This window comes from Exophiala spinifera, assembly GCF_000836115.1.
Source record: "Exophiala spinifera strain CBS 89968 unplaced genomic scaffold supercont1.6, whole genome shotgun sequence".
NCBI lineage: Eukaryota > Fungi > Ascomycota > Eurotiomycetes > Chaetothyriales > Herpotrichiellaceae > Exophiala > Exophiala spinifera.
This window is the reverse complement of record NW_015622518.1, coordinates 2332275-2345929: the sequence shown is the minus strand read 5'-3', so window position 1 is coordinate 2345929 and position 13655 is coordinate 2332275. Positions and strand designations below refer to the sequence as shown.

The 13655-nt window shown below is 49.2% G+C and overlaps 5 protein-coding genes and 1 non-coding gene across 6 annotated transcripts; 2 read left to right on the top strand and 4 right to left on the bottom strand.

Annotated features, from left to right (window-relative positions):
- Positions 1–350: 350 nt before the first annotated feature.
- On the top strand, positions 351–1328 carry PV08_08795 (uncharacterized protein; the record flags this gene model as incomplete). Its single annotated transcript, XM_016383118.1, has 1 exon — positions 351–1328. The coding sequence occupies one exon, from the start codon at positions 351–353 to the stop codon at positions 1326–1328; it is 978 nt and encodes a 325-aa protein (XP_016233821.1).
- A 1417-nt stretch (positions 1329–2745) lies between these two features.
- On the bottom strand, positions 2746–3763 carry PV08_08794 (uncharacterized protein; the record flags this gene model as incomplete). The annotated part of the gene is made up of 5 exons (XM_016383117.1): positions 2746–2927; positions 2995–3059; positions 3123–3342; positions 3420–3636; positions 3701–3763. 5 exons carry the CDS (start codon positions 3761–3763, stop codon positions 2746–2748), a joined length of 747 nt encoding a protein of 248 aa, XP_016233820.1.
- A 613-nt stretch (positions 3764–4376) lies between these two features.
- On the bottom strand, positions 4377–5231 carry PV08_08793 (uncharacterized protein; the record flags this gene model as incomplete). Its single annotated transcript, XM_016383116.1, has 6 exons — positions 4377–4490; positions 4546–4565; positions 4617–4719; positions 4830–4911; positions 4965–5140; positions 5190–5231. The coding sequence occupies 6 exons, from the start codon at positions 5229–5231 to the stop codon at positions 4377–4379; spliced, it is 537 nt and encodes a 178-aa protein (XP_016233819.1).
- Positions 5232–7678: 2447 nt separating this feature from the next.
- Positions 7679–9404, bottom strand: PV08_08792 (uncharacterized protein; the record flags this gene model as incomplete). Its single annotated transcript, XM_016383115.1, has 2 exons — positions 7679–8874; positions 8930–9404. 2 exons carry the CDS (start codon positions 9402–9404, stop codon positions 7679–7681), a joined length of 1671 nt encoding a protein of 556 aa, XP_016233818.1.
- Positions 9405–10142: 738 nt separating this feature from the next.
- Positions 10143–10259, top strand: PV08_08791. Its single transcript, XR_001622130.1, has one exon. It is a non-coding gene; the product is annotated as a 5S ribosomal RNA (ribosomal RNA).
- Positions 10260–10923: 664 nt separating this feature from the next.
- PV08_08790 (uncharacterized protein) lies at positions 10924–12777 on the bottom strand (the record flags this gene model as incomplete). Its single annotated transcript, XM_016383114.1, has 4 exons — positions 10924–11556; positions 11617–12332; positions 12392–12491; positions 12550–12777. The coding sequence occupies 4 exons, from the start codon at positions 12775–12777 to the stop codon at positions 10924–10926; spliced, it is 1677 nt and encodes a 558-aa protein (XP_016233817.1).
- Between the last annotated feature and the right edge of the window lie 878 nt (positions 12778–13655).

The following is a 13655-nucleotide window of genomic DNA, read 5'->3' as shown; positions in this document are numbered from 1 at the left end:
GCTCTCGGTGGAGATTGTCAGCAAAGAATCTTATCTTATCTTGCCACGCTCATCTAGCCTTGGCTAGAGTGCTCACTTCACACAGGTAAACAATCGCCATTCGTATGCGCCGATTCGGGGGAGCCGTAGCGCGCCTAGATCTTGCTCTTGCACAGATTGTGTTCCCCTGATGAGAGCTACAGGATTTTGGACGTGGTTGCTCGACAGCTCTGCGGGTCTTCTACGACAACCAATGCCGACCCACGCTAGCCTGAGAGGCAAAGCATATAAAAATGCATGTGGCCCTGTAATGCCGCTGAACAGCGAACGTTTTATATGACAAGAGAATCATTTCAAACTTGACTGACACTATGGCGTTCATGGACAAAGTCTTTGGCGCCTATGATCGGCGCACGGCAACCTTGACGAAAACGGACAACCCCTTTGCCAAAGGAGCTGCTTGGGTGGAGGGAGTTGTGGTGCCTCTTCATGAGGCACGCATTCCGCTCCTGGATCAGGGTTTTCTGCACAGTGATTTGACTTACGATGTACCGGCGGTATGGGATGGTCGTTATTTCCGCCTTGATGACCATCTCACACGCTTTGAAGCAAGCCTCGTCAAAATGCGCCTGACGCTACCACTACCACGGGCTGAGGTCAGGGCGATAATGGTCGATATGGTCGCTCGGAGCGGGATCCGGGATGTATTTGTTGAAATTATCGTCACGAGAGGTCTCCAATTCGTCCGCGGGACCCCGTTAGAGTCTCACATCCACAATCTCTACATCCTCATCATGCCATACATCTGGGCAATGCCGCCCGAGATACAACGCACTGGCGGTAGTGCAATTGTTGCAAGAACTGTGCGCAGGACTCCTCCAGGATCAATGGATCCGACCATCAAAAATCTGCAGTGGGGTGACCTGACGAGAGCGTTACTGGAGAGCCATGACCGGGGGGCCCTTCATCCTTTCCTGACAGACGGAGATGCAAACTTGACAGAAGGGCCAGGGTATAATATCATCCTCATCAAAGATGGCGTTCTGTACACTCCAGATCGAGGGGTGCTCGAGGGAGTCACCAGGAAAAGTGTGATGGAGATTGCCAGGGCAAACGGAATTGAGGTTCGAAAACAAGTTGTGCCGGTGGAGCTGGCGTATCAAGCCGACGAAATCTTCACCTGTACAACAGCCGGTGGTGTTATGCCAATCACCAGTCTTGACGAGCGACCGGTGAAAGACGGTCAGATCGGCCCCATCACCAGGATTATCTGGGAGGAATACTGGGAGATGCACTACAACCCTCAGTATAGCTTTGTTGTTGAATACGATAACCGCTCCCATTTGTAATGAGAGTATGACACATGGTCAAACATAGGCGGCTAGCGCCTCCTCTTCTTGTGGTATTTTCACAATTCATTTAGCGCGGCGAAAGGTCAGATGGTTAATCTAGAACAACTTTGTCCCCCCACAAGCTCACGCTGGACTTGAAACTACTGCCTCAAGGGACATTTGAACTGGTGATGGATTCAGATTAATCAGTTTCAGGTTTGATGATCATGTCGTTTCTTCTGCACACAACGAGGCTCTAATATATTTTGCGAAGCTTTGGCGTGTTATATACGTGAATACCGGTCTTGTCCAAGATAGGTCTATCGGTGATATGCCTTGCCTCTATCGTTTATTGAAACCCATCACATGGCATACGGCGATTTCGGCTGCCAGCGGAAAATGAACTTCCCATTCAGTACCAAGAGAATGTGCCTCCTCCCTGTGTCTTAGATAATTACGTTCAAGATTTTCTTAACAAATAACTAGGATCAATGTACTCTTAACTCGCGTCATTGTAAATATATATCCTTTTGTAACGCCAACTTGAGGTCTAGTATTATAAGGTTCTGTGAATATACCAGAATTCTTTTGTCTTGCAAACTGCCATCGCGGCTCACGAATCCGACGTATTCCAGCCTCCTCATCATTTACCATGGCTGTGTTCTCCAGGACCAGCTTGGGAGAAGCACATCTTTTTTCGAGCCTATCCCTCTCTAAGTCTCACACCCTTGTTGTGGTAGTCTGTCGTCGTTGTCGTCCTCGGTCAGGAGACTGTGCACTTTCTCAGGTGTCTGTGGAAAGTGTCAGCATCAGCTCCGCTCTGCGGAGTTAACAGGTTTGCGGACTTCCGGGAAAGACGGATACTCCGCAGCCAGACGGAATACCCGTTGTAGTGAGCATAAGGAGAGAATGGGCATTATTGTTCGCAATTCCTGATGCATATTTAATCACTTAGCTTGGTAATCATCTTGTTCTGATGGATTTACGGCCCGGAAAAGGAATTACTGCAGGGAGCAATTGGTCTCTTACAAGCCCCCTTGCAGCTGTCACGCGCTCACAGATTCATGAACTGCTGTCGGCTGCATGCATATGTGGGACTGAAGATTTCAGTCCCTCTAGACTTACTACCCGTCTAAAGCACTTCGTCCCTACCACTGAGCCTTCTTCCAGCTTTAATCGAGTTGGGGCGATATTTTGGCGATATGCCATGAAACTTTCCTCACCGATCGACGTTGCAGAGATCGGATAGGGACTGTAAGTTGGATGTCGGGCTGATCCAAACCCTCCATCTTCACGTCCTAGATGTTATACCAAGCTCAATATACCATGCCTGGGTATGACTATATGCTATTCTTTTACTTGATGACTTGAATCGATGAAAATCTGGGCCTCAATGAATTTTGATTTTGCTACGAGGACTTCAATACCCATCTACCTACCAAGGAAGTGTCGTGCCGTCGTAATTGTAGAACGATCCAGTGTCCTCGATTTTAAGATCGTGCAGAACCTTCGTGACACCAGCAGCCGACTGTTCTACAGTGATGCTGGACAAGGCTGAGGGGTTCTTCTCAGCCCAAGGAACTATCGAACTACCCATATCGGTGGAATCAACCCACCCTGCACCAGGTTCAATGTTAGCTAACTTGAGAACTGTAAATACAAGTTGATGCTCTGGACAACATACCGGGATGGATGAGAGCGATAGTAACTCCCTTTGCTTTTAGGGGCGTGCTCCATTTCCGGGCCATCCTGGTAGCAGTTTTCGTCAGTATTGTTTGAGGCATTTTTCAGCCCAATTGGAGCAGCACATACATGTTAAGAGCTGCTCTAGCAATCCCATAACCATACCCCAGATTTTCTGTAAGTGGAGCAATGGTTAACGAGCCGACAACAGAGGTGATGACCAAGATCTTCTTTGCTTGACCCTTTTGGATGAGGGGAAGAAACCCTCGAACCAGGAGGAGCAATGAAACGAGAGGAAACTTGACTTCTTCGACGAGCTCATCGACATCCCTGACATGACGCATTAGATCTCAAAGATGGTTCACTCTTCCCATTAAATGTGGAAGATTGAAACATACAGTTCATCGAATGTTTTTAGCGGACCACTTCCGCTAACTCCAGCATTGCTTATGAGATGGTCCAATCCTTCTGGCAAGACCTTGGCCGTCTGTTCAGCAGCTGATTTAATGCTCTCTGCTTTCGTAACATCAAGGTCGATCAGTATGAGGCGTCCTTCATTGTTGCGAGCGTTGAGCTCTTGTAGACCAGACGATCCTGCAGTATCCCTTGCTGTTGCCACGACAATGTTGTCCTTGTTCCGAAGCTGGATTGTTTATCGTCAGTCTATGACTTCTAAACCCAAAGATCATCATGAGCTGCGAACTCACCAGCTGAGTGACGAATCCTAGTCCAAGACCACGGCTCGAGCCGGTGACCAAGTACGAAGGCATGGCTTGGAATGGAGGCAAATATAAGTCTAGGGATCTCAGAAAGTTCTGGTACCAAGTGTTAATTCAATGACAGAATCTAAGTGGATGAGAACTAAGAATGTTATAGGGATATTGCATTACGCAAAACGTGCCCGAAATTCAGCCTCTTAAATGTCTCTGGAAAATTACGCACATGGCTTCTCATTGTCCATGCTTTGCTGTAATTTGTCACCTTATAGACTCTCTATATCATGCATTGTCAGCAACTGTAATCCCTCCGGTGATCACTGTTCTTAATTTGTCATAAACACAAGCATCCGAGGGAGACGCTACTTCGCCTCAAAAACGGCATTGACCCGGGAAGAGTGAACGGCAGTTAGACAGAGGTGCAGGGCGCCTGGACGGCAATACCAGCCTAGAATCGACGAGAATACTTGCTGAGAGGGACGGACAGCCGGGTTAGGGGATTGAAGTGCCTGGATAGTACTTCTACTGGAGAGCCGCAGGTTCAATCGGCTTCAGTTTACGATGTTAATTCGTTAAATTATTAGACAACAATCATAGATTTCAAATTTTACACGTTGGAGTAGAGGCAAAGTACAAAAACCTTTTCCCTGACAGCTTCAATTCATTATTAGACAACCTGGCTGAGCTTGTATTCTACCGAAACTGCTCCATCTTCTAGAACAAAATGCCCTGCCGCAGCAAAAACAGCGGTTTCCAGAGCCTTGTACTTTTCCGATCCAGTCTAGGTGCAATTAATATAGTTCTAATGATCTCCCTCTTAAAGCTGGCTCTCTCACCTCAAATTCCACAGTTATAACTGTGAGAAGGCATCAGTCGTGCGCTTCGCAAGGAATAGGATCGAACTCACATGAATGGCCGTAGTCGGTGGTTTTTGCATCAGCAGCTCCTGAGAGAACTTTTTGCACGTCAGGAGTTACTGCAGCGACTCCTTTATAATACATTGCGACAAGCTAGAGTTGTTAGCAGTCTGCATGGATGTCATGGTCTCTATCTCATACTTCACCATCCTTCATTCTGGTCGAAGGTCAGCTCGCTCCATCCATTATTCAGAAGAGTATACCAACTTGAACTGAGACCGTACATCCAACCGCATATGCCCACCGTCTGGATCAGCGCGAATAAAATCATACGCGCCACCGGCCCTTGTTGAATCCCCGCGTCAACACACAGATATTTATCCTTTCAGCAAACCTACAGCTTCGCATCCAGAGAAGGCTCAAAACCTGGCTCTGATATCAATGTCCCTTCCACCATTGGCTTCAGTATCATTAGTATCTCGTCCAATTTGAAAAGGACCATGTTCTTTACCACAACAGCCAAAGGCGTTCCTCTGGCAAAGCTACCAACAGGCAGCGTATCACCAACCTTTACCTGGACAGTAGTCAGTCGGGACTCGGGGTCCGCGTTGGTGAGCACTCACGCGGAGGGTTATTGCCGGCTTGAGGGATGGGAATCCAGACATTTTAACAGTGTTTGCAATATCAACGGTGCAAATACGACAGATTCACAATTATGAAGACGATGCAACGGTTAGAAAGGTAAGAATGTGTAGAAGAATATATCGTTACCCTGCTAAGCCGAGATGACTGTATCAGACTCAGGTTGCCTGATCTACCAGGAACTTGCCCTCGGATAATGTGTGAACTAACGCTTCAGGCGGATTGGTCAGCCACGGCCTAGCCCTACCATCAAAAGCATTGGGTCGGGGATATGGTGATTGAAGTTGTATAATGCGGCACGGATGCTTCCGTCGTCCCTCTCTGAACCGAGAGCTTCGGCCGTATGCTCATTGAGAGACTACTCCTGCCGAGGAACATCTCCTCGGACGCAACAAGTCACTTCCGGCTCGTCTATAACCAATCTTATGCGCATAAGGATGTGCTAAAGCTTTGGTGACTTTGTTGGGACCAGTGTGTGCGTGATGGTACTCATACAGTTGGAAAGTTCGGGATGCTGTCCCAAACTCCAAAAGAGGAAGGCAGCATCGCCACCCATATCTGAGACCCCTCTTCGGAGGGATCTAACCGTTGTGTCGCTGAGGAAACTGCATCGAGTCAGCGCATGCGAAAGCCTTCCGTCGCCGAGTATGTACCCCTACCAGCGGTAGGTCTCGTCTTTGGCACACAAACTTTTGACCCAAACCTCAGCTTGATGTGGACTCGGATTCCTTGTACTAGATCGAACTGTGGCAACTGGCTGAATTCCTCTCTTCTGGCAGAGGAACATATATCGCACTATGTATGTCAATGGCGCTGAATACTGCAGAGTAACGGTCATATTAGAGTCCAACACTGCTTGAAGGAACAGTTGGCGAAGGTATTTCGATCCAAAAGGGACTAGTTAGTTAGCCTCTAGTCATCCCAGGCTTTGTTAAGAGCTAACTAAGGGACTGGTTACACTAACTTACATTTGCTTCACACTTCACCGCACTAGCTCAAGAAGTTTTTATACAGTGAGTTAAGCCCTAAAGCGTCATATTGAAACACTCCATGGATTTTTCCAACTTTCTCGACGAAGACGTTATAAGTTATCAGGCACCTATCCTCAGCAATGTATCTCTTGGTCAGGAAGTGATAAAGCTCACTGGTAATGTTGTAGTGAAATTTGGACCTGGGGTGACTTTACAGGAAGCAAGCGCTCAGAAGGTCGTCTCTCACCAGTGAACCGTGAAACTCTCCGAATTCCTCCTGTGTACCACTTTGACGAGAACAGACTGTCAACAAGAACAACACTTGATGCTAAGACCCGGGGGCCGAATGCTTGGCGACCAATTCTGCAAGCGCAGCACGGATGGGCTTCGTTGGCCAAGCTTCTTTGATCAGGCTGAGCATGTTGCATCTCCCAGGCCATCGTCGGAGCGGTGTTGTACAGGTCGAGCGTTATGCAACCCTGGTGACATTGCTTCTAGAGTTTCATTCCGAACGACTTGAAATAACCTTTCCGTATGACCAGCAAGTGTTTGCTGCCAGTTGTAGGCACCCTTGAATTCGCGGGAGCGGATGATCTGACATTGTCGACTTAGGACTCTTCCCCCTACTGACCACTGAAAACGGGCAATAACGAAAAGAGCGCGAGCCGCCCAACCCCGTTGCTCCTAAAAATGGCTCGCCTTTCTAGGCCACCTGAGCCCTTAATAGCCAACTCGTCCGTCAACGTTAGAGGTTCCATCCTTGGTGTCGATCACCGCGTCCTCTGGAAACAGTTTATTAAATTGAATGAGGTGGTCGCCGATATTATCGTCAGGATCACTCTCATCAATCAGCCGGGACTGATATTTCTCCGACTACAGCCGCGTTTAACTGACGAGGAGCGCCGCTGATCAACCAAAGTCTGAACTAAGAGGGAAGATGCCCGAGGAAGAAGTTCGATTAGGAGGCGCAGAGATAAAAATCGTCACCGCAGACGCTCATGGCGCAAATCAGTACATGAGGGGGCTATTATCGGTGCGGCATCAATGGTCGTTTTTGTTGGACTGGTACTTTGAACTGTTTCGTCATTGTCGTTCAAGCACAATTCCATAAGAGCCGTGGACCAACAGTGACGACGCGGATTACTTTGACGATTATTACTTTGACGATGATTGGAAGGCTGCTGCAAGAGGTTCGTCCCTCGAGAAGGTGGAATCTACGATGTCAAAAGCTCCGAGATGAAAATCTAACACTGCGATGGAAATCGACAGGAAGAACTGAGCACGGAATAGAAGTAGTTTGTTTGATCTATAGGGTATCCGCATTTCTTGTACGAGATCAAGTTGTAGACATGTAGTCGGCCTTAGGTCTCGTCATAGATGGCTGCTGGTTTGATATGTACTAAGTGGATCATCATAAGGAATTCATAGATTTTCATTGTTCTTATTCTATTCAGCTGGAAAACCACTGCACAGTGCATCCTCACTTCGGCAAGATCATCTCAATCGCTATTTACTTGTTCTGCGCTCACATGTTGACTTTTGGAGTCAGAGCTAGGGTCCTCCACATCCACAACTTCCGGTGAAGAAATACCCTCAATGACACGAGGGATCAGTGTCTTTTTATCAGGGAACACGAAGTTCAACACCGCGTAGAGCACAACCGTGAGGCAAAATCCGTAAAGCCAGTTGATTGCAAAAAGATGTTGAAGCCCGGTAGGTATATGTACTGTGTCCGGTGAGACTTTGTTTGCCAATCCGGGCAACATCGGGACGATGGTTATAATCAGAATGATCAATGATCGCCAGTTGCACTTTCCATAAATGCCGTTGGGGTCGTACAGTGCCGGGACATCGTATCTCCGGCGTTTGACGATCCAATAGTCACACATGAGAAACCCGGCTAAGGGCGCCATGAAGATGGCATATGCTGACATGAAGTTGAGAAACGTCTGGCCGGATTTCAGAATCAGCCACGGGCACAGTGCCCACCCCCCGATCAGAAAGCATATGACCGAGCCTCTCCGGATGTTGATGAATCTTGGTAGCAGTGATGTGATATCGTTGGAGAAAGAGAGCGAGTTTGCCGAAATATTCAAACAGATCTGAGCAAGACACCAGCAGATGGAGCAGAAGAATGCGGCAGCGCGGCCACCTGACGAGCCGTGCCAATTGTCGATGATCAGGAGTGGATTCCACAAAGCCTCTCCGTAGATCTTTTTGGATGCGGACGCCGAAATGATACCGCAAGCGGCAATGACCACCTTGAAGATCGGGATGAAAGGAAGTTGCCATATTTGAGCCCGTAGACTTTTGGCAAATCTGCTGAAGTCGGGAATGTTGACAGCAAGTGTAGAATAAGATGCGGTGACCGAAGTCATGCTGGCAAGCCAAAGCCAGACTCTGGTATTGCCGGAAACAGTCGCCGGGGCGTCGAAGAAGTCGTTACCACCAGCTTGAGTAGCGATCCAAGACACCATGCCGATGGCAACGGGGGGCATGACAATTACTTTAGCCAGAAAGAGTGGCTGGAGCCGATGCATGGGTATGAATAGGAACGGGAGCTGCAACAGATGAAACAGCACATACGAGACCATTCCCTGCGTCGTTATGCCTGCCGAGGCTGGTAGGTGGTTAGGCAAGTTTGCGTATGACGGCCAGATTGCCTTGATCATTTGAGTTACCGCGAGACCACCAGCTAGAAGAAGCAGTCAGCACTGCCGGCCACGTGGTTGGATCGATCAGACACTCACCAGCGCTGTTCACGCCGAACCAGAAAAGCGCAAGGATCGCTCTGGAGCCGACGGCAAAGAAAGACAGCCAGTACCCGTACGACGCCCGAGCGGCAATCGGAAATGGAATATGCAAAGCACTGCCGATGGCTCCATTGAGGACGATGGGCACAGCGTTGCACATGCTGGCAACGAAACAAATGAGCATGGCATCTGACGCAGAAAGGCCGGCTGCAACCACCGAGCTGCCTTGAGACCAGGTGGAAACCGTGACCAGGTCGCTGAACCAGTATGCGACGAATGTTCGTGCTGTCCAGGTTCGTCTTTCTGGAGGCACAGGGTCCTGATCAGCGTTACTCCAGACGTTTGGAGGAGCGACGGAGCTGGGCTGTTTGGGCAGAGTCCAGCCCGAGACATGTGTCCGAGATTTCAAGCCGTCCTTGACGGAGGCTGACCAGCCTGCCATGCCGGGCCTGCGCAGCCTCAAAATGGCCATTTTGAGACTTTGATGGTTGAGGCTCTGATAGTTTCTCAACTGAATAGGGGGACGAGACGAGACGAAGACGAGGGTCTTGCGCCGCAAAGTCGCTCCTTATCTATTCGTCTGCAATACTGGTATGCGGCCAAGTCCACGCGAGAGGGATGCTTGCCAGGAACATCCAAGATCTACTAACTGCTACAGTATTACTCAAACATGGGTAGCGGGCCATGGCAGAGGAGTGAGGTCCACGAAGTCCACTAAAGAGTCCTGTCCAGTGGCCAATCAAAGTGTCATGATTGTCTATCAGCGGCGAGCGCCGTTAGTATGCTATCTCTCGGCATAGATACTGTTCTTGGCATCATCTGCCAGCCTATTGGTTAACCCGTCACTATTCCCATAACATAGGTACAGTACAGTATACCGCAGGTGTTGCGGTTATAGCGGCGGGAAGAGACATAATTAACCACTCCAGTCAGATAGTCAAGGTACATATGGATGGCCGCCACGTGTATTTACACCATAGCAGTCGGATAGAAGGTGGCTCAAGCAGCAATTGCTCCTCGACCATGGAGCCTCAACGGACATGAGTCAGCCTCTACACTATGCCGCTCGGGTAAATCGTGAAGATACCGTCGTCGGTCTTCTTCTGGAAAACGGGGCACCACTGTGGAGTGACAAATCTATTAGCGGCCTAATATTCAGTCATCATGAGGTTGCGGTTATATGTTAAAGTGACAAGTTCATACTCCGCAATCGACCACAGGTTGTGTTAAAGCAGGGCTTCCCGTCCGCTCAGCCATACTTAAGCCACAAGCCGATTAGTTAGTAGTTGCGTCGGTGACGAGCAGCGAATCCTAATTGTTGATTGTTTTTTTTTTTTGCCTTTTTTTGGTTTTCTAATCACTTCTATTAAGATACAGATGAGGGGGCGACAAATCTCACATGTGATCATTCGAACTGCATGGAGATGAAGATGAAACCCCAGTTTCGGAAGGATGCTCTTTTCTTGACATATTAATAAGAGCTTCTGTGTGGCTTCCGAACCTGACTCTTCCAACTTCCCAGCCTAATTCTTTGCACTGACCGAGTGTTGTCTAGACGTCGGCGTCATCCGACCGGCATCGGTTATTTGAGGCCACTCCGCATATTGATGCCTCAGGATGCAGCCCCAGTGTTGTAGGTGAGGCATTAACTTGAGACATGCTTGAACGTCCACGCACACGGCTTCTTTTCTTGTATTCTCAGTTCAGGAAAATTTCCCGAGGCTTGCTCTTGCTTCTCCAGTTTATCCGTAGATACATTGTTCTACGGCACCTATGTCTTGCGTAAGCGAAAGCACTCATTCCCACCGGAGTGACACCCAGGACATAGACGGACCAAAGAGCAATTGACGCATTTCCGGATTCCAAGTCTTGCTACATGCAGCTCAACCTCCATAAACAAGATTTGCACCTTTCAAATGCACACACTATATTCGAGAACGCCACTGACCCTTGCTAACAGCTGTGCCGAAACAGTAGCCAGATTTATAATCTTAATGCGTCAATCCAGCATCCGTGATTTCCTTCGCAAACTTGAGGTACAGATTCGTCGAGCGGACGCGGAAATATTTTCCATACTTGACAAAGATCAAGAAGGTAAGCGCCTGGGCCAACCCTGCAAAGGCAGCCGTGATAAAGGCATTCTGGTACCCCATGTTGGTAACCCAAGGTGTCAACCCGTACCCGATTGCGAATGACATGGTATTTCGTATGAGGATGACTGTAATGATAGTCTCACCAGCCAGGTCGCGGTAGCTGTCGATACAATAGCTCACGCTTAGTTGCAGGCCGATAGTGTTAGTCAGGGCGATAATGCACATTGCAAAGACCAAGCCGAACCAGTGGACGTGGTGGTACGCGCCGATTCCCCAAAGCAAGAGTCCAAAGGGGATCAGTGCCAGCGAGGCAGTAAACAGCCACAGTCGATATTCAGATTCCATGATGCCACCCTTGCGCCGGGCGTACTTGACAACGAACCAGTCGCCGAACTTGCCGGTGTAGGCGGCACCGAGGAAGACTCCAATCAGGGGACTGACGTAACTCACTCCAACCATACTGCTAGAGAAATTGTACGGTGCTCCCGAGAGGATTAGAGACGCAGTACCGTTGAGCACGTTAAACCATACCTGTCGCCCACGGATCAGTAAGTGCACGGAGACTACGGATGGAAATGAAGTCAAACCCACCAAGTTGCTTCCATAAGAGAAGCCAGAATACGCGACCACAGGAAAACTGACGGCATAGAGAAGCGGTCGAAGCATCATGCCTGGAATTTCATTCTTTTTGGAAAAAGCCCCAGGTTGGAACAGTCTGAGCTTCTGCATATAGGTCTTCTTCGGCAGAATTGTCGCACCTATCCCCTCTTCGGTTGCTTCGGCAGGAGTCTGGTAGACAGTCTTCTCATCTGGAACTGTGTTCTGGACTGCCTCATCATTGACTGGAGTTTGGGTTCCACTTTGTTCTCTTGACTCTTGACCAGCGAGAGTCTTTCGGGAGTAGTTGGTTTCCTCCATTAGGAAAAAGCAGTATACGAAGCCGATTCCGTTGAAGATGGCCGCCCAATAGAGGACCCAAGCCCACCCTTGAGCGTTGGCGATGAACCCAGCTATGATGGGTGCGAAAAAGTTGGAGCCTGCAAGAAAGAGCCCGTAGATGGCCATGTAGTATCCACGCTCGTGGGCAAAGTAGATGTCTGTCACGGAGATTTCGCACAAGGATTCGATCGGGGCGCCGAAGAAGCCCTGGAGGATTTTGTTCGCGATCCATTGTCCGTTCGTTTTGGTGTATGGCGCCCAAACTTGGATGGCCAGAGTAGCAAGCAACGAGAGGAGATAGATAGGTCGCTTGCCATACTGCAGAGCGAGAGGCTGGAAAACAAGGCAACCCCATCCAAAGAACAGGACTGAAAGGTCATCAGTAAGATCTTGGTGGGGCGGTAGAGAGGAAGAAGAAAGAGCGTACACATGTAACCGGTTCCAGCATTTAGATCTCCCAGTGTGAGACCAGTATCTTCACTTATGGGTACGAGGACAGAGTAGATTGCAGCGCTGGCGATGCCGACCTGGGGAAGGCCAGTCAGTAACCAAGTATGAAGCAAGTGACTCGGAGGGAGAACATACCATAAGCGTGTACATGCACATGCAGGACGTTGACAACAGCTTCCTCCGTGGGCTCCAATTCAGTGGATCATCGGGGTCGCTGCTCGGTGCAGGAACAAGCACAATGTCTTTTGAGCCTTTGGACGCGTGCTTCGCATGCATTGTCCCTTCCAAATCAACAAGGTGTACTGTCCCCGGCACGAAGGGCTTGTCTTCCCGGCCGCTCTCCATGGTTTTGTCCCTGGCCATGCTTGGGATCTCGACGGTCCAGATAAAGTACAAGTAAACTGATGACAGAATCAGAACAGCAAGCAGGTGACGAGCGGTACGTGTGACAGGAATGGTGATGTTTAAGTATCAGTAGCACAAGACAAGATAGTGGCGGTATGCGTCCAACTTGTTATCAAGATTGGCCCTCTATCGTTTGGGAAAGACAGCAAGATCCACTGGAAGTGGATCATAGGGTGACGATTGACGGGTTACCCCAATAATGATAGGATCTTGACCGGGCGGAAATGTATCTGATTGCACGTAATTCGACGGTCTCTGGACTTCCGGTCCTTTGCCGTGTACAAGAGGTCCTTTCCTAGGGTTTCGCTTTTCATGCCGCTGCCCATGTGTTTCGGCATCGGCGGAGAAAGCCACAAATGCTTGATAAATTGGCTCAACGCCACCAGTCGTGAAGCTGTCAGGGCCGTCCCGCATTTGGCTGTTTTGGGGTCGATCACACCCTGACGCTGGTTGAGGGTGTTTATAAGTCCACAACCTGGAGCGCCCATCTCCGTTCAGCTTGAATTGCGGGCGGGAGACTAGTTCCGAATCATGTTTTGACGCGAGAGAGATGTTGGCGCTCTCAAGGACATCGGTGCAAGTGGAATTTCTGAATGTCGAAGCAAGGATCGAAAGATGCTCGTCCCTAGACGTCAATACTGAAGGCAGTCTACAGGAGCTGCGGAAGTCATGCTGCAGTCACGTGCCCTAGGCGAAGTTCCCGGGCCGGAGGCTTTGTCAGCAATGACGACGTGATTACCTGGGAGTTTTGCATCACTCTCATTCATGAAGAGAGGGCCTGTACCTTGCCATCCCTCAATGTCGTCTTTGACATTTTGAAGTCAAGCTGAATTACA